General features: G+C 28.7%; 2 protein-coding genes across 4 annotated transcripts in view; one reads left to right on the top strand and one right to left on the bottom strand.

The window, feature by feature from the left end:
* The window catches only part of LOC107172192 (uncharacterized), a 9,209-nt gene extending 2,392 nt beyond the window's left edge, over positions 1-6,817 (top strand). Inside the window, exons 2-6 of one of the 2 annotated variants that reach the window (XM_089227575.1) lie at positions 4,930-5,076; positions 5,170-5,377; positions 5,446-5,558; positions 5,643-6,159; positions 6,305-6,817. In XM_089227575.1, coding sequence (XP_089083701.1) covers positions 4,930-5,076; positions 5,170-5,377; positions 5,446-5,558; positions 5,643-6,159; positions 6,305-6,309 — 990 coding nt within the window. In that variant the 3' untranslated portion in view covers positions 6,310-6,817. Of the gene's footprint in view, positions 1-4,929; positions 5,077-5,169; positions 5,378-5,445; positions 5,559-5,642; positions 6,174-6,304 lie in introns of both variants that reach the window. The other variant, XM_089227574.1, reaches the window with a different exon arrangement.
* The window catches only part of LOC107165215 (putative G protein-coupled receptor CG31760), a 28,907-nt gene continuing 12,990 nt past the window's right edge, over positions 6,444-22,360 (bottom strand). The window contains exons 2-9 of one of the 2 annotated variants that reach the window (XM_089227573.1): positions 15,672-15,894; positions 14,902-15,112; positions 12,745-12,959; positions 12,521-12,632; positions 12,029-12,182; positions 9,923-10,250; positions 9,466-9,604; positions 6,444-8,166 (exon numbers count right to left, since the gene is read on the bottom strand). In XM_089227573.1, coding sequence (XP_089083699.1) covers positions 7,728-8,166; positions 9,466-9,604; positions 9,923-10,250; positions 12,029-12,182; positions 12,521-12,632; positions 12,745-12,959; positions 14,902-15,112; positions 15,672-15,894 — 1,821 coding nt within the window. In that variant the 3' untranslated portion in view covers positions 6,444-7,727. Of the gene's footprint in view, positions 8,167-9,465; positions 9,605-9,922; positions 10,251-12,028; positions 12,183-12,520; positions 12,633-12,744; positions 12,960-14,901; positions 15,113-15,671; positions 16,056-22,360 lie in introns of those variants that run through there. The other variant, XM_015513355.2, reaches the window with a different exon arrangement.

The following is a 22,360-nucleotide window of genomic DNA, read 5'->3' on the forward strand; positions in this document are numbered from 1 at the left end:
ATAAACAGATAATATTAATATAATAAATATTATATACATAATATGTAGAAATATTTATATGGATACAGTGTAATATCAGCTTTTCATAAAATATAGTATAAACCAATCTAATTAATTATTTTAATTTTAAATTTCTCCTTTTATAAATTATTAATCCTAATTAAAATTCACCCACCTAAATAAAATGATATAGAAATAATATAATATAATAAAATATTTTTTACAATAGTGTGATGTATGAATACAAAAACATTTAAACACACAATTTGGTAAGTAATGACTGTTGTAAAAGTCATTGGTCAACATACAAATGTATAATATACCTAACTGTTATATGAACCAAAAACAAAAGAAACGGAAAACTTATATCTTACAATGATATTTCAATGGGGAAAATATAACTTTATCTACTTTGAAAAGACACATTCGTGCATACGTTTCATTGCACGTTATTTATTCATGTATAATATATCCATTACCCACACATATTATAATACGTATTTATGTACAATGTATATGCATGATGCATAGTGTGTGTATAATATAATATTATATAGATAATACATTTCCAAAAAAAAAAAAATATTATAATTTTGTTATATTATATTTAATGTTTTTTTTAAATCTATAATTAAATATTTGTTAATTTTTAAATAATAAATTATATTTCATTGGATCAATTCTATTTTTATTTTCAATTATTGACGGTTAGTGATTTATATAATAGTAGGTAATGTAGTTGACATCGCTTTACCCAAATTTGCCTTAAAATAGCCTATATACGTGACCAATACACTAACCACGCTACCATAGAATTTAACAAACCTACAATTTATTAGTTACTTATTGATAGACAATTTACAGCCTTAATATAATAATTATTGGTTTAATATTAATAATTTAACAATTACTACCAATATGTCAAATGTCAATAGCCGCATATTTGATGATTGTGTTAAATAAAATACATTTATTACAAACAACTATAGATTACGATAGGATCTAGGAAAGTAGGAACCTACATAATATTAGTAAAATACAACTCATTCGTATCATAAAATAATTATTTTTGCTACTTTTGTCTTCTACATTTAATATTACTAATTTTTAAGTTTTATAAACTTTTTACTTTACTATTCAAGTATAACTATCAAAATCGTAAAGTAGATACTAATACATATTATATTGAACAGTATAAATTGTGTTAAAAAATAAACTCATGAATTCATTATTCAACATTACATTATGTATAAATTTTATAACACAATAACTTGTTGTGGACTATACTTTTGGTATATATAGTACGAATGACGAGTAAAATTTGACGTACCTAATTTACATAATTAAAAACTAACTCAACAGAACTCTGTCCTAATTTCAAATTTAAATACCAATTCTAGGAGTCATTAAAGTTGTCATTCATTCTAAATAAATGAGTGTACTTACTACTTATGTACCATAATATTTTAGACGATTTTAAAGTTATTTGAATAAATTAATATTTACTAATTACAATTCAAATTTAGTCTTTGAGAATTTTTTCTCTTCAGAAATCCTAAAAGTCTGATGATATACGAAGCTCTAAAACTGCCTTAAAGCATCGAAGGGAGCTTCCTACACGCACTTTCCTTACGGCTTGCAAACTTAATACCTGGAATCTCGCGTATAGGGGCTTCCTTCGAGGGTTTTTCTCTCCTCCCCTTCTATTTCTCACTCAGCACTGTACATATGACCGGCGAGAGCGTTTTGGTCGACGGGTCGATATTGTGTTTCACATCATTGTGGGGGAGATATATATGCATTCAGGGGTGCCGGTACGGACAAAACAAGACCCCTAGAGGGAAGTCCCTTATTCAACCCCCCTCTCACCACCCCACCATTCGTTTACATGTACGGTAACCTCATCCACTACTGGGAACCCCCCATCGTGGTGCCCGACCCCAGGCGACGTCGTATAACTGTTCCGCCTCGAAATACTGCTGTGAAAGTGAACGCAGGGTCTAAAAATACATGGCCTTCGGCTGCACTTAAGTAAAAAAAAATGCTTGAGCTTTTATTTTTTCACTTCAGACGTTACCAGGGCAACGTAAAAATTGTTGACATACTATTTTTTTAATATAATTTTCGTTTTAAATATTACCTTATTAATTACATTTACACTAAAATCTGATAGGGGTTGGGTTATTATTATTATGTTAATGCACGTACGTTGTTACTGTCACTTTAATAAGTTTTACACAAGATCACTTGCTTTTATAAACTATTATATCAATTTTTTTTTATCTAGAAAAATATACTAAATAATCGTAAAAGAGCTGTAGAACACCTGCGATGTATTATTACATGATATAATAAATATAATTATTTATTCAGTCATATACTTAGTTCAGACATAATTTTTAAATAAATCGATATTATGTTTATATGTGAAATAATATGAAGAGGTACAACCATCAAAGCGTACGATCCTGCCAACATATTTTCGAAACAAATTTGAAATCGTATTTCTTCTTCTTTACTTTTTGTTTGTTTGTGCACAGACACTACTGAACATCCGGCAAAGGGACAGCACACTATTCACTAATGATACCGATAACAATAACAATCGCAGGTCATGAATTAAACACGTAGGGTATACCTGTTTTGTCGACAAGCTATCTACAGCACGATTTGCCTTCAATAGACACCACCTACTGAGGTCGGATGTTTTTATTTTATTTTTTTCTCGATTAAATAGAATTGTAGAAATTGATTAATGGGTAAAATTTTTTTTTTGCTCTTCGCACAATAGTTTTGCTCATCAAAAGACTCTAAATCCAAGAATTCTTCATCAAATGTTTTCTAAAAAAATATCATCATTTTCCATCATAGCTTTTGGTCCGCGTCCTTTTCTCCCCTCCAATTCACCCTCCATGGCGTAGGCTCTCCCTGCATTATTTCGTGCAATATTATCGACTGTGGATTCCCCCTATACCCCCACTGAGTCACCAAGTAAAGGGTCTGTCCCCCTTGTTTTAATCCCCCTTTCACGCTGCCCCTCCCCACAACGCGCGCGCGTGTGTAAGTGCGCGCGCGCGCCTTGTATATATATATATATATACGGGGCCCGCGCTTTTAACGATCGCTCGACGGTTCCCTCGTGGCAGTTCTCCCCCACTTTCTACCCCCTACATACACGTGAAACAAAAAAAAAATATTTCAAGCTAAAAAGGGTTGCTGAACTACCAGATCGAAGAGCCAAGTTCAGTATCACTTGTTAGTAAAATTACAATAATCAAACGTCATATAATTCCGTTCAAAAAATAATGGAAGACTCGGTGTAATATATTTTTACGCAACATCATAAATAATGAAGTTCGAAGTGTTATTTTCTTTTACATTTATGGTCTTATGGATATAATTGTTGAATCTTGAGAGATAACATTTTTTCCTTTTTATTGATTATTTAAAAGTCTATATATGTATATATTTAATATATATCATCATACATGTTATCTAAAATAATTAATTTGTGTTGAGTTTTGACGTATACCATAACCTAATGTCCTAATATAATATGATAATTTCAAAATAAAACGTTTCGTGCTATATCAGTATAGATATAAACATAACTTTATTAGTTTTAATTTCTGAATTACTAGGTCACATAAATCATAATCTAGATAAATAGCTAATCCCTATAAAGTATATCAATATAAAATCATAAAGCATTACAATTAATATTTTATCATAATAATATAATAGCCAATAGGTATATATGTATATAATTATTAATTAATTATAATATGCTTTATAACTGATTATTATTATTATTAAATAAGGCCTCGGTGACCGACTATGACCATTGGTTTAATTAAATTAGCATACGTTTACACTTATCTAAAATTACATCGAGTAGTGAGTACATAAACAAATTACTATCGATTAATTAATATAACTGAATTGTATTGTATGATTTTGTCCTTTTATGAAATCGAATCATTGATCTGAATTTTTTTTTTCAACACCAATAGTGCAACGAAAATTATAAATTCTATAATATCAGCTATTTTTGTCTTAGATTTTTAAACTAACTTCGGGGGCAAACAGTTTATTTTCCATATTCAATCAGTAGAATATTACCGTAAACGTTTTTAAACTGTAGCCACTGCGTTGGTGCGCACATGCGGGACCCTCGCTAAGGTTTTACAATGTTGCCCCATAGTCAGGACGTGCATGCAGCAGGTCTATCCAAAAAGGTCCGGCTCCCCCGCCTGTAGCGTGCCCGCCCCCAACCATACACCCGTCCCTTTCCGCAGCACACGGTGTATGTTCGCGTCGCGCTTGTGTACGTGTGTGTGTGTGTGTGAGAGAGAGAGTGAATATATATACACATACTATAAATCCAAGGCCCCCCGGCATGATGCTCGGGCACTTCGCAGGGGTGACCAAAATTCTAGTCAATGTTTAGTTATAATATTACGCGTATATAAAAATGAACGCGAAACAGCGGTAATTGTTTATAGAACATTAAAAATATTTTGTTTGTTAATTATAAAATTCAAAATGGGTACCAATCGTATTTTGAACGTATTAAAATATTTAATTAAATTTATTGATTGGTGGGATAATAATATGTATAAATAATATGCCTACAATGAAAATAAGGTTATTGGAAAGTAATCTTCCAAAAATATTTTAGTTATTATAAAATTGTATTTATCTCTTTCATTTAATAATTAAAACAAATAGTGTTAGAATTCAAAACCAATAATTTATGTTTCTAAAAATAAATATTTTCAATACAGAATAAACATTTTTTTAAGTGATAATTGTACTATGTTAAAAAAAAAAAAAAAAAACAGAAAACTTTGTAATATATGTTTGTTAATACATCGTTTATATTTCTATAAAGTTAAAAACAACATGTTTATGAATACATTTTTTTAGATGACTAACGACATGGAAGTCGGCAATAAATCATTTCATCTCCGATGGAATAATCATTTGGAAAACTTACGTGCACTGTTCGAATGCCTGTTCAACGAACAGATTCTCGTCGATGTAACAATTGCTTGTCAAGATGGCCTATTGAGGGTATGTTATTTCAAATTTACAATATTTTTAAATCAATAATTCAAGTGATTTTAATAATGATTAACCGGAATATTTCATGGATTTAATGTTTAGGCGCATAAGCTAATCTTATCCGCGTGCAGTCCATACTTCGAGACAATCTTTCAAGAGAATCCGTGTAAACATCCTACGGTGATAATGAGAGGTGTTACTTTACACGAGATGCAGAGTCTGTGCCAGTACATGTACGTGGGTTCTGTTGAAGTACAGGAGAGCAGTTTGAGTTCTCTTTTGAAAGTCGCTAGAGAGTTGCAGATTAAAGGTTGATTACAACATTTTTAATTTTTAATTTAAAAAAAATAATCATTTAACATAATAATTTATTTTTAGGTTTGTCAGAGAAAACTGTATCCAACGATCAATCGAAACAAAAGCCGTCATTCAATTATACGCCAATTAAATCTGAAACTTCTGACCCAGATGCTAGTGATAAGTTTGAAATGGTAAATAATTTAATAATACAATATTGGTTAACGTCTTTATATTAATAAGCAGTAAAATTAAACATATTTTATTTTTTTGTATAGACAAATGGAAGTACTAGCTCAATTAATACCGACTCCCGGACATTCCAAATACCTTGCGAGGACGATTCATCAGATAATAATACATCTTTCGAGCACTCAGCTATGTTAAGCCCTCAAGTGATGATGGACGAGACGGACGAAAACAAACCCACAATACTATCGCAGCCCAAGTACCAGCCGACCCAAGTAGATTTCCAAGCCTTTATCGAGGCCCAAAACAAAGTTAACCTCACTGGGTCCGTCGAATGCCCAACGTGCCAACGGACGTTCTTAAACAAACAAAATTTGAGGCGTCATATGCAAACCCATTCCGGACTGAAACCCCATCAGTGTTCATTCTGCAATCTGTCATTTTTGAGACTATCGCATTTGCAACGTCACCACAGGACGCATACTGGAGAAAGACCATTCATGTGCACAGAGTGTCCAAAGAGTTTCTCGAGGTCAGACAAGTTAAGATATCATATTATGCAGCAGCACGCCAGTATGGCCCACCTTCCTGGACCCAAGCAGAGAGGTAGACCGAAAAAGGTCAGCATACTGAAAACTGTATACTGGATACTGGTCGATTAATGAAAACCAGTGTCTTGTGCAAACAATTTTTAATCGTATGCACAAAATCCCGTTTTTTATTATTAATAGTTTATGTCTGTGTGTTATAGCTTGATTCACCTCCCAGCAACGTAGATGTCACAATGGTGGCAAACATTCAAAATTTTGAAGAACAATGTGTACCGACGCCTGTTCAGGAGTTGCAAGAACCATTGAACTTGGCTCATTAGATCTCTAGACCTCTTTGAATTGTTTTTCTTTTTTTTTTTTTTGTGTAAATGTTTGTTTAAATGATTATTTTCACGACTTATAGTATATAATTAGTGTATTTGGTTTAATTCTAGTGTAAATAATTGATGAGTTAAATCATAGTTAGTAATATAAACAAAAGATGAACCACACCATTAAGTTATTGCATCAATAAATTATCGATTTATCTAATTTATTGATTTTTAAAATTGTGTGACTATAAATTCTAAAATGTTTATGCCATCAAGAACATTTTTTTTTTTTTTTTTTAATAGCATTAATTACAGGCATCAGTCAAAGGATAGATCTGAGGGTCCATATACATGGATTATATTTCTTCATTAATTTAAACATTAAATAAATTATATATTACACTACCTATCCAAATGATAATAATTTATAAATTTATAAAATATTCAAAAATGTATAAGATAATTATTTGTGTGGTGAACATTCAAATTAAGACAGGTGACATTGGATATTCTTGGTGTGTTCCTATCATATCCTTTCTATAATGTTTATTTAATGTTTGCTCTTTGGTATGCATTTATGGTACCTTAATGGTTATTGTGGTTCACATAAAATACTTTTACTGTGATTACAAGAATTTATACCTACTGTATTGTACATTTTTCAATTTTACCTTGATGTAGTTATAGTATTGTGACAAAAAAAAAATTTTGTAATTTAACTGTTTGAATTTATTATTGACTTTTGTAATTTGTGTTTAGTTCTAAAAATGCATAAATTTTTTCTTGCTAATAAGTTTATCATAATAATAATATTAAATATTTTAAACTAACCATATATTCACAATCAAAATTACACATTTAATCTGGTATTGTTTGTCTCCACCCTCTAAGTTAGGGTTATTTTCTTTTTGTCAGTTGTATTTTGCATTATGATTAACTAATATTTGGGATAAATATTTTTGTTGTTAAAAATAAATACCTACATAAGACTGAAAAAACAGATATGTAAAATAATATTATAATTATTTGTATGCAATAGAATCAAACTTACCAGAACCATTTATATTTATTTATTATTTTTATTTCCATCAAAAATTAACGATTGTCGATTGATTGTATTAGATCGTTATATATTAAGATATTATAAACATATTTCTAAATTAAGTTGTATTATATGTGTGTATGTACCTACACAAATTGTTTAAGTCTTTTTTTTATATATATATATATATATATATTAATATATTTGTAAAGTAAATATTTTATTAATAATTAAAAGCCAGTATTTCCTTTTACTTATTGTATACAATTTTTAAGCACTTGTTGAAGGCGCCAAACAGCTATTGGATCCCAAACTTTTAAAAAAACTTCCCGTTTTACTTGTAGGGCTCTGTTGACTTGAGACAATTGGATTGCAACTCTGACAACCATTCTTTCTCAAATGTCTGTTATTCACATGCATAAGTGCATTTTTCAATAGACCTATTTGGGTTGCCAATTTGAATATTTCTTCCTTGAGTTCTTCGTTTTCTGTCTGTAAATCGTTAGTTTCTTCACATATATCGTTCATCTCATATGACACTAGACCTTTTGCTTGATGCTTGTTGTCCCAGTGGTCACCTTGACCGTTCAATACTCTCACCACTTTTGAACCGAACACTAAAGCTATGGTCACTGAAGTACTCAATTGAGTCCGGATGAATCCTAATGTGTATTTGAAATTGGGACCAATGTCAGGAAATAGAAAAAAGCTAAATAAATAACAAAATCAAAATTAATACCGTCTAAGCAGGTTCACAGTGTTTAACTCAAAATCCAAAGCCCTATTAGTTAGTAGTTACTTAATGTGGCACTGTGGCATCATTCCAAAACCAATATTATATTAAACTACCTACTTACACAATACGTGGTTCTATATACAGTGATCCATTAAACATAGTCAAGTTAAAAACTTATTATTTAAAATAGAAAGAATGAAACATTATGTTATAATTTTGAAAATATTTCTTTTTCGCCATTTTTAAGTTTAACACTCTTGATTGACAATACTTTTAATTTCATATTTTTAGCAGAATATAATTTGAAGAATTTTGATGTATAAAAATCAAATTTTGTATAATTATTTTTTTTAGGTACAACTTATAAGTATTAAAATCTTAGATGAGTGAAGTATATTATAGACTTATAGTGGACCAACATTTTGTTGGTACCTACCCATAATATCACTCCATTCCGCTTGTCTAAACATTAACTTATAATTCATAAATTGCTTGTCCAAAATTTGATTTTTAAGCATTAAAGTACTTACAACAAAAATATTTTGCTTTGGGATGAGAAATTAAATGTGCATGTTGCCTTTAAAAAATTATGATCTTCAAAAATATTAAATAATATAGAATATTTTTTATTTTTTTTTAATAATAGGTATGTGTCTTAACTTACATCATTTGGTATTATTTATAGAATAGAATTGGCTTATTACATTTTTTTAAACATACATTTTAACAATCGAAAATAATATATGTGTTAATATTTCCATACTAATTCATAGTACAATTAATTACAAATACGATATACCTAAGTGTAGATAAATTAATTTGTTCATAAGCAATCGAAATCAAATTTTTATAAATGTTATGAAGGCAATTAAATAATATATGCACCAGTGCGACAAATAACAATAATAGCTAATAAATAATATGTTCAATGGTCGTACACCGATTGTTACATTGTAGTAGATATATATGTAACCATGTATAGGTAGGTAGTTTAGTATTCATAAGTTTTCGAGAAAATGTAATTTTAAAATGATCAAAATTTTGTCAAGATGCTAACAAAATTAATGGTTTTTAGAAAACTTGGAAATAGATTGAATTTATTGAAATTTTAGTTTCGAGATTCTGCGACTTGCATTCAATGTGAAATTTTGTTATTTTCATACGAAAATCAGCCAATCAGTCAAACACTTTTTGTGTGTAACGACTACTATAATATGGCGAAGAAAATATGTTGTTAACACTGATAACCATTAATCATCCGAGTAATCTTACTGGATCGTCATCATAATAATGTTCACTATGCATATGTTGTAGATGGCAAAGTTGATGGACTGCGCTTCATTGTAAAATGACTCTGCGTTCCGCACAACGTAACACACTCGAACTCCCCACGCCAAGAACAGCACTTCTCCTATATTATTGGAATATCGACATCAAATTAAACAGTTACAATTGTCGTCGTTGTCAATTTGTATGCACGATCGGGTTATATTTCACCGAATCTAGAAAATGGACATTTTCCTCACTTTACTCCGGATAGACGTGGTTATTCGTAATGACCAAATCGGAGAATATTTTCGGCTTTCTTGAAGTGCATGAACAGCCTTTTGGATAGGAACAACTCGAAAACTCGACTATAGTGAAATCGTTACTCGGGAGGAAAATGTCCTAATTTTCACTTAACCGTATTATTTATATGCATATAAAAATAATAATAAATCTCGCGCACCAGCCGCCAGACAATAATCCCACCAGTCGTTCGAACACTTCCAAAATCTCAGATTCGTTTCTTTTTCCTTTTCCAGTACTGCTTGGGGCGGGTCACTAAGAGTCCAAGCTCCCATGTAGACCAATATTATCACCAATATCGGAGTCATCCACTGCAACAGCTGTTTATCAGTGAGCTTCAATTTGTGTGCCGATTTCACTCTGTATGTCAACGACACTCTCCAGGTCTTCATCAACAACGCCGAGTATGTTATGGAAAATCCAAAATGTCGTGTCCACTTAGTAGCCACGCACAAATGTTGGGTGCATTCAGGAAACATGATGCCCATCTATAAAATATACCATTTAATATAATTATTCATGATCGTACAGGTATAGTGTAATATTTTGTACATTGTAGTGTTCCTGAGAAATTCTAATCCGCACAGTAGCCAGCCAGAACAATATACCCGTTTTAAGTATAACTTAAATGATTTTGGAATTTGAGAGAAAGTTGTTTTTATAATTTGTTTTATCTTTTTATACTATTTTAAATAGCCGTTTATCACATGTAATATAAGATTTATGTCAATGAATAAGTTTTTAACACCATGTAAATGCTATTATGTTTTTAAATTTACTAAATGTTAACTAATGGCGATTTGTGCGTTTTTGTAATTGAATTAATCAACACACCTTATTCATAATTTATTAGGTAATTACAGTTGTACGAGTGCAGATATAAATATAATTTTCATGAAAAGCGTAGCTGCATCACTCTAGAATGGACCATAAACGTTTATGTTGATCATCGCTATTTGAGTGTTAATTTATTATACAATAACTTGAATAACTAATAAGGAAATGGCAATATCAAACCAATGCGAATAATATTATAATATATTTAACAGATTCACGAAAAATGAACTTAAGGAAATTTTGATTTGTTATAACATCAATTAATGTTTTGTTTCGCATTGAATCAATTATTTTTAGATATAACTCAATACGGCAATACATTATTATATTAAATTACAAATACACAATGTATTATAATGTATAATATCACAATTTATGATCTATTATTTTTAATACAAAATTTTGTGATTTTTTTACATTAATGTTAGTCATTTATACCTGCATTTATTGAGTAGTTTATTGTTATGATTTATGGAAGTATCATTTTAGAAATGATTCAGAGACGATAATGACACTAGAGAACTTGTTTATGATGTATTACTGGTTTAAAATGCAAATTAATAAAATGAGATACCTCTAATCATCATCACTCGTCAGTGAGTTGATCACTCGAATGAATGTATTCAATTTTATTTTTGAATTTGATACTAATTCTTTGTATACAAAAAAATAGGTTTTTGTTTCTAGTGATTTATATTATACTGTTATATTTATAAAATTATGATAAGTAATGAGTATAATTGCTCAATTCAAATAATTTTTGCTTTTATTTTAATAATATCATCATACATTTTTTCACAACAAACTGTCATAGTTTTTTCGTATGGTATATAGGTAGGTACTTGGAACTTCAAACATTAATAAAACCAAATCGTGACAGCAAGTTTTTAAATTTTTATAATATAATAGTAACTACTTTTATAATATTTAATACCTTGTATTTAATCGTCTAATTTTAGCAAGTTTAATTTACAATTTTATATAAATTAGTAACTTTACAGAATAATATGCAATTTTTCGTATTTTTAATGAATTTTATCAAACATTTGACCTTCAGATGCTTATAAATCCTTGCCTTCATGTATTTTTGATGTTTGTAAGAAAAACTTATAAAATTAATAAGTTTGTTTTAAAACTTTAACTAAGAATTATCAAACATAAATCGAAAGAATAAAATAAATTCAAAAATGTTGTGCTTAGATAATATAAATTAAATATCTAATTTCCATACATAATAAACAACAGAAAATCAATCAAACATTTTTTTAAATGTCGTTCTTTATAGTATTATTAATAAATAAAAAAAATGTAGAGTAGATAAATTCCTTTATATGTTTTTTTTACTGATTATACCAAGTAACGTCATGTCGATATATTTATATTATCTGAAATTAAAATGTATTTGCAATTTGTTTTTATTAATATTTACTTCCGAATACATAATAATGCAGCCGATCAACGTGATAATCAGAAACGTCGGACTTGCGATTCGAAACACTTTGATTCGACGGTTTTTATGGACGAACCATATCAATATCACGGTAAATATTATACAGACGACCGTGATACCGAGAAACGTACTTCTGAAATACATCGGATAATAATATCATTATTGCCTGTTTTTAATCTTAAAGTAAACAAAAAATGCATACAGAGTGTACGAAAAAACTGATAAATGTGATTAACAAACTTTATAATTACTATTTTTACTAAATTAGATTATTATTTACGTTATCGTAATACTATGTACGATAAATAAAAAATTATGCTAAATAAATATTTTAAAATATTCATTTGAATAAAATTTATTAGGTGCATATATTTTGTTTCTTTCTGTCATATACACTCTGTATGTCATGTAGGTTACTCTATATGGTATACAGTACACATTTAATATGTCTTCTTCTTTTTAATAATTTACCTTTTAGCCCACATGAACTTGGCCATACAGCTCTCAGGTCCGTCGCAGACATCACATCCTTCCAAGCATTTGTGACACGAATATTTATTGTCGATTTCTTCCAGTGAAGCCACTGAACAGCAATATATTAATATATATATTTAATAATTATAATACTTTCGTTTTATATATTCGTAATCATAATCATATTATTATTGTGTTATGTGCATTATGGCAAAACTCACTTTCTACTAGTGCTCCATCAAACTTGGCAAAAGCTGAATAATATCCTGGTCTGCACTCGCACCAGTAATTTCCAGCTGAAAACGGCCGATTTCCCGGCCTATAAGTACAGTAGGTAGTGTGGTGGCACCTATTTGTCCCGTTGAATTCATTTGGTTCTCCTGATTTTTCACACTGATCGATCATCACTGCCGACAAATTGGCTTCAACTACAACACTGAACAAAACTTATTTGAATTCGATAGACTGTAAGTATTCTATAAATATATAGGTACCGTTCGTTTTTCATAAACGAGAAATATTTTGAAATTATAATATAATATAAATAGATAATTTTCAAGTAGAAATATCACTGCATCCACGATTATTTTTAAAAACCAATCGATTTTCATAATTTCATATTCTTTTCGATTTCAAACCTATACTTAAACGATTGGGTGACGCTAATTTCCCGGTTTGCGTTCAATCAATTTTTTGACAGTTAATATTCACATCGTTTTAATATAACTAATGTAATAAATATAAATTATAAAAATTAGTTAGTTTTTTCTTCTGTAAAATATGTTAAAAGTATAATATAAAATGTTCAACTTAACAACACGCATAGGTAGTTAATTTTGTGATCAAATAATTTAAAAAAATATAAACATACCTAGTGTTTTATAGTTATTTTAAGATCAGACAAATATCTTGATTTTAATTACCTATTTAAACATTTAAGAAAAAATTATATTTCGAACTTTATTTTTAGTATGAAACCAAAAAAATTAAAATGTTATATCATTATAGGTACCTATGTCGTATGTAACGTAATCGTCTAGAAATTTTATGGACTGATTTTTTCCGATTTCATTTTGAACCATTCCATACGGAGGGAAAATGAAATAAAAAATGTATACCTATGCTTATTTTTGTACCTATGTTATATTATAGATAGTACCTTTTAGTTGTATAAATTGCTATTCCAAGAAGCATATAGCCAATATTATCATCGTCAGGGCTGGATTTAAAGTGTGGAGGCCCCAGGGGCTCACATAAGATTGAAATATAGGCATTTTTAGTTGATCTACATGCTTTAAAACTTAAACTTTAAAATTATATTACGGATGGGTTACTTTGCTATTAATTTCTTATCACATTACTAGAAAATTTTTTAAAAAAAGGTAATCATTTTTTGGGGGCCTCGCGCCCCCTCCATAAATCCGGCCCTGATCATCGTTGTTGATGAATTGGGATTTTAAAAACCATTAAAAACTAATTTTGAGTAAAAAGACCCAGTGTCGTTGAACTGGCAACAAACACGTGTGATATCAATATCATATTTTAAAATATAATAAAAATATATAAACTGGATAACTAAAGGATTGTGATAAATCAAACAACACATAGGCATAGGCATGCGCAGGCCTCTTTTTCAAGGTATGCAAAAGGCTGGCACTAGCGTGGCCAGAAAGTTATTTTAAGCATGTAAAATTCTGATAATTTATATATCTACACAATACACAAAACACAAATATTTAAAAGTCTTCTGTTTAATTAAAAAAATATTGTAACAAATACCATGGAAAAATACAAAAAGTATGTATTTCACAAATACTTGGTAGTTAATACAAAAAATTGAATGTTTCGATTTGCTAATAGGTATGTTTATACGTCAAATGGTGGTTAGCATATAGCAATCACCTTATTATGATTGTAATATGTGAATCAAACGTTGTTACTGCCGTTAGTCTGATATAATTTCTCTCATTTTTAATTATTTGTTATTATTATAAATATTTTAATATACGCGCTAATTATTTTTATTGCGCAAAAAAGGTTTTTTTTTAGCATACATTTTCACCTCTCAAAGAAATTCAAGGCATTCGGCTGCATACCCTGCATACCACCTGTGCACACCTATGCACATACATAATATTAAAATTGTTATGTCATATTTGACTATGTCGAGTGAAAAAAATGATTAAAGTATGCATAAAGTATATTTATAACTAAATTAAAAATTATAATACAGATATTCAAATATTAGTAGATATTAGAGATATTAGTTAGATGATAATTATAGATATAATATTGTTATACAGCATAACATGAAACTAGAAAAATAATTTTTAATATTAAACTCAATTATTATTTATAATTAGTTATTAGTGACTCACGTGATTTTATTTTCAAACGTAATTTCTACATGTTCCACAAAACTGTTATCCTCACACCTCCAATGTGTACTGTTTAATTTAGATATTACTGAAGAGTATAAGTTTCCACGCTTTTTGAAAGATTTAATTTGTTGGTCTCCTAAATATATTTCTAGTAATATCATGCCTGGTACCGAATTCCAGAGCCACTTACAGCCAGCTGCTAGCAGTTCTAAACCATGTGAACGAAAAAAATTGTGAGCATGACGTAAATTGAATTTATGAGTATGTCAGCGATATATTAATTGTTTTTTTCTTTCAGATTCACGTGAAACATAATGCATACAAATTGCTTTCACCTAAAATCGTATTTTATAATTTTTGAGTGTGACCTTAGAGTAAAACCACCTATTACAAAAAGTATAAAGAATAATATTTTTGAAGGTATGACATGGGTTTTATATTTTATTTTTATTTGACTTAATATTCGATGAATTTCAAAATAAAAATATTGTATATTTAAATGATATCTTAATTGCTTTAAGACAATATTTAGATAAATCGATATGTCATTCGCTCAAAAATATTATTCTCTATATTGATTTTGTAATGGGTAATTTTACTATAAGATTATTTAAAAACATAAAAAAAAATAAAATAGATCCTGGGTAATATTGTGATTTGTCTATATGTTACGCATGGGCCATAGAAAGAAAACAAACAGTGCCTCCGAATCCTTTTTAACATCGTCTCGAGTAAAATAATGTATGAAATATAAGCTTTTAGCTCACCACGCTTAATGCTCACGTCTTGATCGTCCAATGATCGGATCAGTGATAATTTAGATTCTAAATTGGCTTTATGCCAAAACACCAGTGGCATATCGTATTGGTCTTCGAAACAATCGTAACTTGTGTTTCCGACTGTTGACGTTCGAACCACATCGATGGGCTGCAGTTGTGCGTATGTTGAGCCGAAAGTAACTTCAGAGACATAAGAAACTAAAACACTAAACTGTAACAAACGTAGTATCATCAGTACAATATGTCATTCCTGCGAGACTTAAATAGTTCAACTGTTATAGTTGAAATGGTCGAATCATTAAATTCTCACTAAAAATGAAACAAAGCCTTAATAATGTCCTTTCAATTAAAGCCATACATGTGGTGGGGAAATGAGATGCGACTCGAAAACAACTGCATGTGGGCATGTGACTGTAGTCGATATGTTATTGTAATATTATTTTTATTTCAGTTACACGCATGCGTGTGTTCCGTGTGAGTCCCTGTTTTTTTGTATAGTAAATTGAATGAACGAATTTACATTATACTAAACATGTCTATTATTAAAGACGACTTGTTTCATATTATGACTTTTATTTTATAATATTCTACAAGTATAAATAAAAGCGATCTAATGATTTTTAATGCTGAATAGTGATTATATTTTTATATACATACAAGTATAAATCGTAATCTGGGATTACTATTGTATAAGGAGGTTAGGAATCAGAACAGTTATTTTAAGTTCCACGGTAAATCTAAAAAGCATAGTATCACATTCACATAAATTAGTACGGATAGATCAACTTTTATAACTTTTAAATCATTTTATTTAAATTAAAAACAACAAATATAATTATTATTAACCATACACTATTAACTATTTGTTATAGTTTACAATTTGATACAAATGCATGTACAGACTCAGTCATATTATGACATTACGTTTTTATATTAGATACCTGCAAGTTATTTAAATGATTTTAATGATTTTAATAACTTAATGTCAGCGCTAAAATAGTATTATAAATTATGAACATTAATGAATAATGTTTTTATATTATAATTTATTACTTTATTAGTGATGAAAATATTATTACAGTGTATTATTAATAATTATTTTATAATAAAAACAACTTCTTACAGAATTCTATTATATATAAATATTTCTATTAACTAACCAAATTTAATGTTGTAACGTCAATATTATTCGGTTACTATTGGAATATTATTAAATAGTATTGATAAAGTAATCAAGTGTAACAGAAGGTTTTGTCTGTTTATTTTGAAAAAAAAAGGTATACTGATAAATAAATCGTATAAAAATATGCAAAATATGAAGTTTATTTAACAAAATAAATATCATATATACTTATAATATCATTTATAGCTTCTGTACATAATATGTTTAATCAATAAAAAAAATTAACCTACTATTATAGCATTCAGTACAATTACACGCCAATAAAATGATCATTATTTGATAAACGATAATTAAATTAACTATAGTGTCATAATATGATGAAGTGTAAAAAAAAAGTAACAAAATTAATAGGATACTATTTTCTAAAACCCGTGCGATAGAATTTCACTTAGATATTTTATAATATAATATTATTATTATATTATTTGATCAATCTGCTGTGAACTGAACTCTTTAACTGTAAACTATTATAGATTTTCATTTGAAATGCCAATTATAAATTATGATTTGTCAGTTTTTCCCATGTAACTTGTCTTTTAACTTTATCCAATTATTTTATGTAAGTTTGATATTATTAGTGTCATTAATCATAACTTTAACTTTTCTAAAAAAAAAAAAAATATTAAAAGATAGAAAAGTAATGATGAGTTATTTTGTATAAATTATGGTAAAAAATAAAATACGACTGTCGAATGCACACGGTGCACTTGTTGACGATCGTTTTTCAATATAGTGACTAGGGTACCAGAAACATATGTTCAGTCTTTCAGAGCGACAATTATTGTGAGATTGAATATCAGTGACCGTGAAATAGCTTCATTCGTATAGGTAGTGTATTTCAGACTATTACAGTTTACATCGAATGCCTACTACACTACGTACGTCTTAATATTACTATATAACAGATAAAACTACAAATTAATACGTTATAAATTTAAATAGGACTTAGAAGCGAATAATAAATTATAATTATAAATAAAACAATGTTGTTATGGGATAAATGGGAAAAATTGTTTCTGTTATTGTTAACAAAATTGAAAAAACACATATGTGATTAATAAAACAATTCCGGTGAATTCGATGACCAGCTCCATTCAAAATGTTATTCGAATAATATTATAATAGCTTAACAGAGTATAATGTGTAGCCAAAATAATATGTGCATTATTATGGTCTATATGTCGAAGAAGAAGAATATATACTTTTAAAATTTTAACGTCGGACAAATATTATTCACCTATAACAATGATGGACGACGATGCTTGATCTCTCGCTACAAAATGTGATTAACCCTTCTAAGTGGGATTATGAAAAACGAATAATTATGTAGGTACATAATATGGTAATTATAATAAGTAATAATTGATTATATGTACAGTATTTGAAAAATTCTTTTTGTATGTTCATGAGCACGTTTTTGAAATAATATTTCGACAAAGATTAAGTTAATCAAAAACGGTTCCAGGACTGTGCAAGCAAGGGGCTTAGGCCCTTCTCCACAAAGCTCGTATCATACTTAAATAATTTCATTTTTTTTTTTTTAAACAAATATTTAATCTAATAATTCAACTGTATAGCTGGTAAATTGACAAAACACTTGACAAACAATTTATTAATTCGTAATAAATAATGCAATCATTAATATTAAATTGTGTTTTTTTATTGCTTCACATAATAGTATTTATAAATATCATATAAACTCTTAAGACCAAATTATAATTTAACAATAAGTGCAAAAGTGTTGGATTTAATTATATGTATTGATGGCCGTACCTATATCATTTGCGAATTATCTGTTTACCTGCACCAAATTATCATTCATCAATATTCTGAACAATAAAACGGTATAAAAAAATGATATACGTGGTATATAATAATTAATGTTATATAGAAAATTAATGATTTAAGATTTTTAAACTTACAAAAGCTGGTAAGTTATGGATGGAATTAAATTTGAATAAAATTATATTATATCATTGTATATACGAAAAACGATTCTAAGCGGGGACGGTTTATCTGTCTAGGATAAATTATAAATTATTAAAAATTTTCAAATCTAATCTAAAAATAAAATTTTTTATGAATTTCTAACTTAAAATAATTTACGAATTTTCGTGATTTTTACGTATGTTGTCAAAATTCAAACTTTGAATGCTTATAAAAGAAACATCGTGCCTATGCATTTTTAATATTTGTCAACTGCTATTGTAACAATATGTTAGGTGTCTTGAATTAAATTTTCAAACTTTTCTACCCAACAAATACATTTTTATTGACATTTATACAAAAAATTAAAAAGTTGAAAAATTAAAATGTCAGTAAACAGCTCAAAACAAATCAAAATATTTTGAAATTTTTATCAAATATAAAAAATGCCTATATAAACATTCAGTGAAAATTTCAAGTATCTGCGGTGATTTGTTTTAGATTTACACAAAAATAAGAAAATGGAAAGTAGAGGAAAATGGAAAGTAGAGGAAAATGTTCAAGAATTATTTTTATTTTTTTGGAGGAAAATTGACAGCGAAGGAAAACGGTATCTCGTTTTTGCAGGAAAATGGCTACGGCCTAACCAACAAATGTGCGGTAGATAGCATATTGGACGAGTACCCGTAATAATTACAGTCTTATACAAAAAAAGGTCAAAATAAACAATAGTAATGCGCAAACGACAACCGGTGTATATTTACTTATTATTTAATTATGCATAAGTACAAGATAAATATTGGTCCAGTGTACATCAAATCATACCAAATGATTCAACGGTTCACTGCACATCTAGATTCAGTCTGTAATTATTTTTTTTAACATAAATATCAAATGTTGAGGTAGCTAGGATACTTGTGTTTTTGTTTCTCACCGATTTCTTATAAGGTTTTCGTTGTCGTGGTTACTAAAAAAACATATTTATAACAGTGAAAATAAAATTTTATAAATACTGCAAATTAATGATTAGTTTACCCTATTAAGAGTGGCCTGTGGTGGGTGAGTTATAAAAAGTAGAACGAATGCGTTAACAAAGTACTGTAAAATAAAAACAAAAATATATATATATATATTTTTTTTTTTTTTAATTAAGAAAATTTAACAATCTGTACTCGTGGTACAATAAGCTTAATAGATATTTGAATTACAATAGTAATAGAATTAATACAAACACAAACGCAACAGCATTCAATTTATATGTAACGCTATTCTTATTTACATGAAAATCTTGAATTGAAGAGACTGTCCAGCGACAGCACTTCGGCACAAAAATATTTAATATCAAATTCGTCTACAAAGTCAATTTTTTAAGTTTGTAACTATGGTCTATCACTATATAGTTTTCTATTGTGTATACCTAATTTAATTATAATTAAATATACTTTTTTTTATTACAAAAATGACCTATTTTTTTCAAGTTATGAAAAACATTTATTTTAAGATATAATAGCATAGAATTAAACATAGTTGGACGGAGATAATCTATGAGATGTTTAGCAAATCTTTTTTTGTACCAGACGTTAATATGTCATATATGTACCTATTTTAATTTCACGAGTGTTATAATTTGTTTACTTACTGTAAATTTCATTTGACTCGTGTCTCATTTAATATGGAAAATAGTACATCAAGTTTTTGGAATTATATATATATTTTTGTGAAGGATCATTGTGAATTTTTTTTTATTTAAACACATTAGAACACTTAAATATTATACTTCTAAAGATCTCAGTAGACTACTAAACGATATTGAAAAATGGATTTGTACAATAGTGCACGTCATTAGGTAAAATTATATGCGATAAATGATTATACGGTTTTTAAAATATAAAGACTTTTTTGATGAAATTGTTGTAAGTTTGTTTAATTTTCTTATAAGAAATAAAACATGAGTTAAATATTAAAAATCACAGAAAATCGAGGTACCTAGTACCTACTAAATTATTGGGACTTGAATACAATTTTAATTGAAATAATAAGCATAATTTTCTACACAATCACCTAAAAAGAAGTCTGTTATTAAACTATCTAGTACAATAATAAAACCTTTATACTGGCATACTCTTATTATTTAACACAGTTTATTCTCGTTCAAAGTTATTAATTCATTAGATAATAATAAATACAATTATTATTTGTATTACCAACTAAGACCATGGATACGATTTTAATATTATTATGTACAATTGAAAAAACATCCATTCCTGTGTTTTATTAGGTTTATTATAAATGGCACAGAATAATCATATTCCATCGTGTTACCCACATAAGACATCACAAATATTAATTATTATCTTATTGCAGTGGGGCGTATATCGAGAAAAAATATGTTTTAGCAATATGGGCATAAAGGCACGTACAAATGTAAAATGATAGATTACTAATAAAATAAATTACAATATTGAATATAATAATATATGATAAATTGATAATATAAATTACGTTTGTTGATTTATAAAATTCTGAAAACAACAAAATTATAATGTCGTCGTAGGCATTAATTCGTTATTATTAAGAGGACGCTACCTATGTTGTCTTCGTCTTACATACGCGTATCTGAGCAAATTTTACGTTCAGCAGATCCTTTAATATATTTTGTAAGAGGTCAATTTACTCAAAATTTTAAACTAATGGAGCTAAACGTGATCTGCTGAGCATAAAATTTGCTATGTTACGCACTTGTAAGAAGTAAACAATATGTGCGGGTGTAGCGTACTAGCGTCCTCTTAATATTAAATAATATTTTTAATAATAATAATATTATTATTATATTTAATAATATTAATGATGAAATTAATATTTATATATATCGTTATAATTGGGGTCGGACGCACAGCCGCCACCAATGGACGATTGTAGGGTTTTCGACAGTAGGCGGCGGTAGTTTATTATTATTATTGTTCTGTGGTATATCGGCGTACATGACGTGTGATATACGTATAATATTGTGTACGAGTCAAATACGTCATGTGTGTAGTGTGTACACGTCCTTGTACTCGCAACGCGGACACACAAGTACCAGGGCTTTATGCACGTGAAGAGCTCGTGGGTGTTGTTCGTTCGTCGGCAGACTCAGCGACCAGAGACACACTCGTGTGCGTTGTGCACAAGGCGCGACTCATTCACAGCAACCCATGTGTTGTCCCCACGTCGGTGTGTGCTGCGCAGAACGTTCCATATTTGCCTGCAAAAATTCGTATGCCCAAGGATACACTTTGACCTGTGCAATTTTTTTTTCGAAGCTGAAAATGTGTTGAAATTGCATGTCGTCGAATCTTCTTGAATAGTCAATTTTGCAAGTTTTAGCACAGAATGTTGAGGTTTGTTTTCGATTCTTTATTTATCTCAAAATTCAAGTACTTCAATCCATCGAGGTAAAGCAGAGAAGACCTTTTTAATTTCTTTGAAGTTTTTTGGGAGATATTACTATTGGGCAGTTTACCGTTTACCAATTGCGATTAAAATTACCTTTTCATATACCAATAATTGCGCTCTAAACATTTTATAG

The sequence above is a fragment of the Diuraphis noxia genome, unplaced genomic scaffold (genome assembly GCF_037042655.1).
Source record: "Diuraphis noxia isolate RWA-SAM2 unplaced genomic scaffold, SU_Dnox_SAM2 contig0004, whole genome shotgun sequence".
In the NCBI taxonomy this organism is placed as follows: domain Eukaryota; kingdom Metazoa; phylum Arthropoda; class Insecta; order Hemiptera; family Aphididae; genus Diuraphis; species Diuraphis noxia.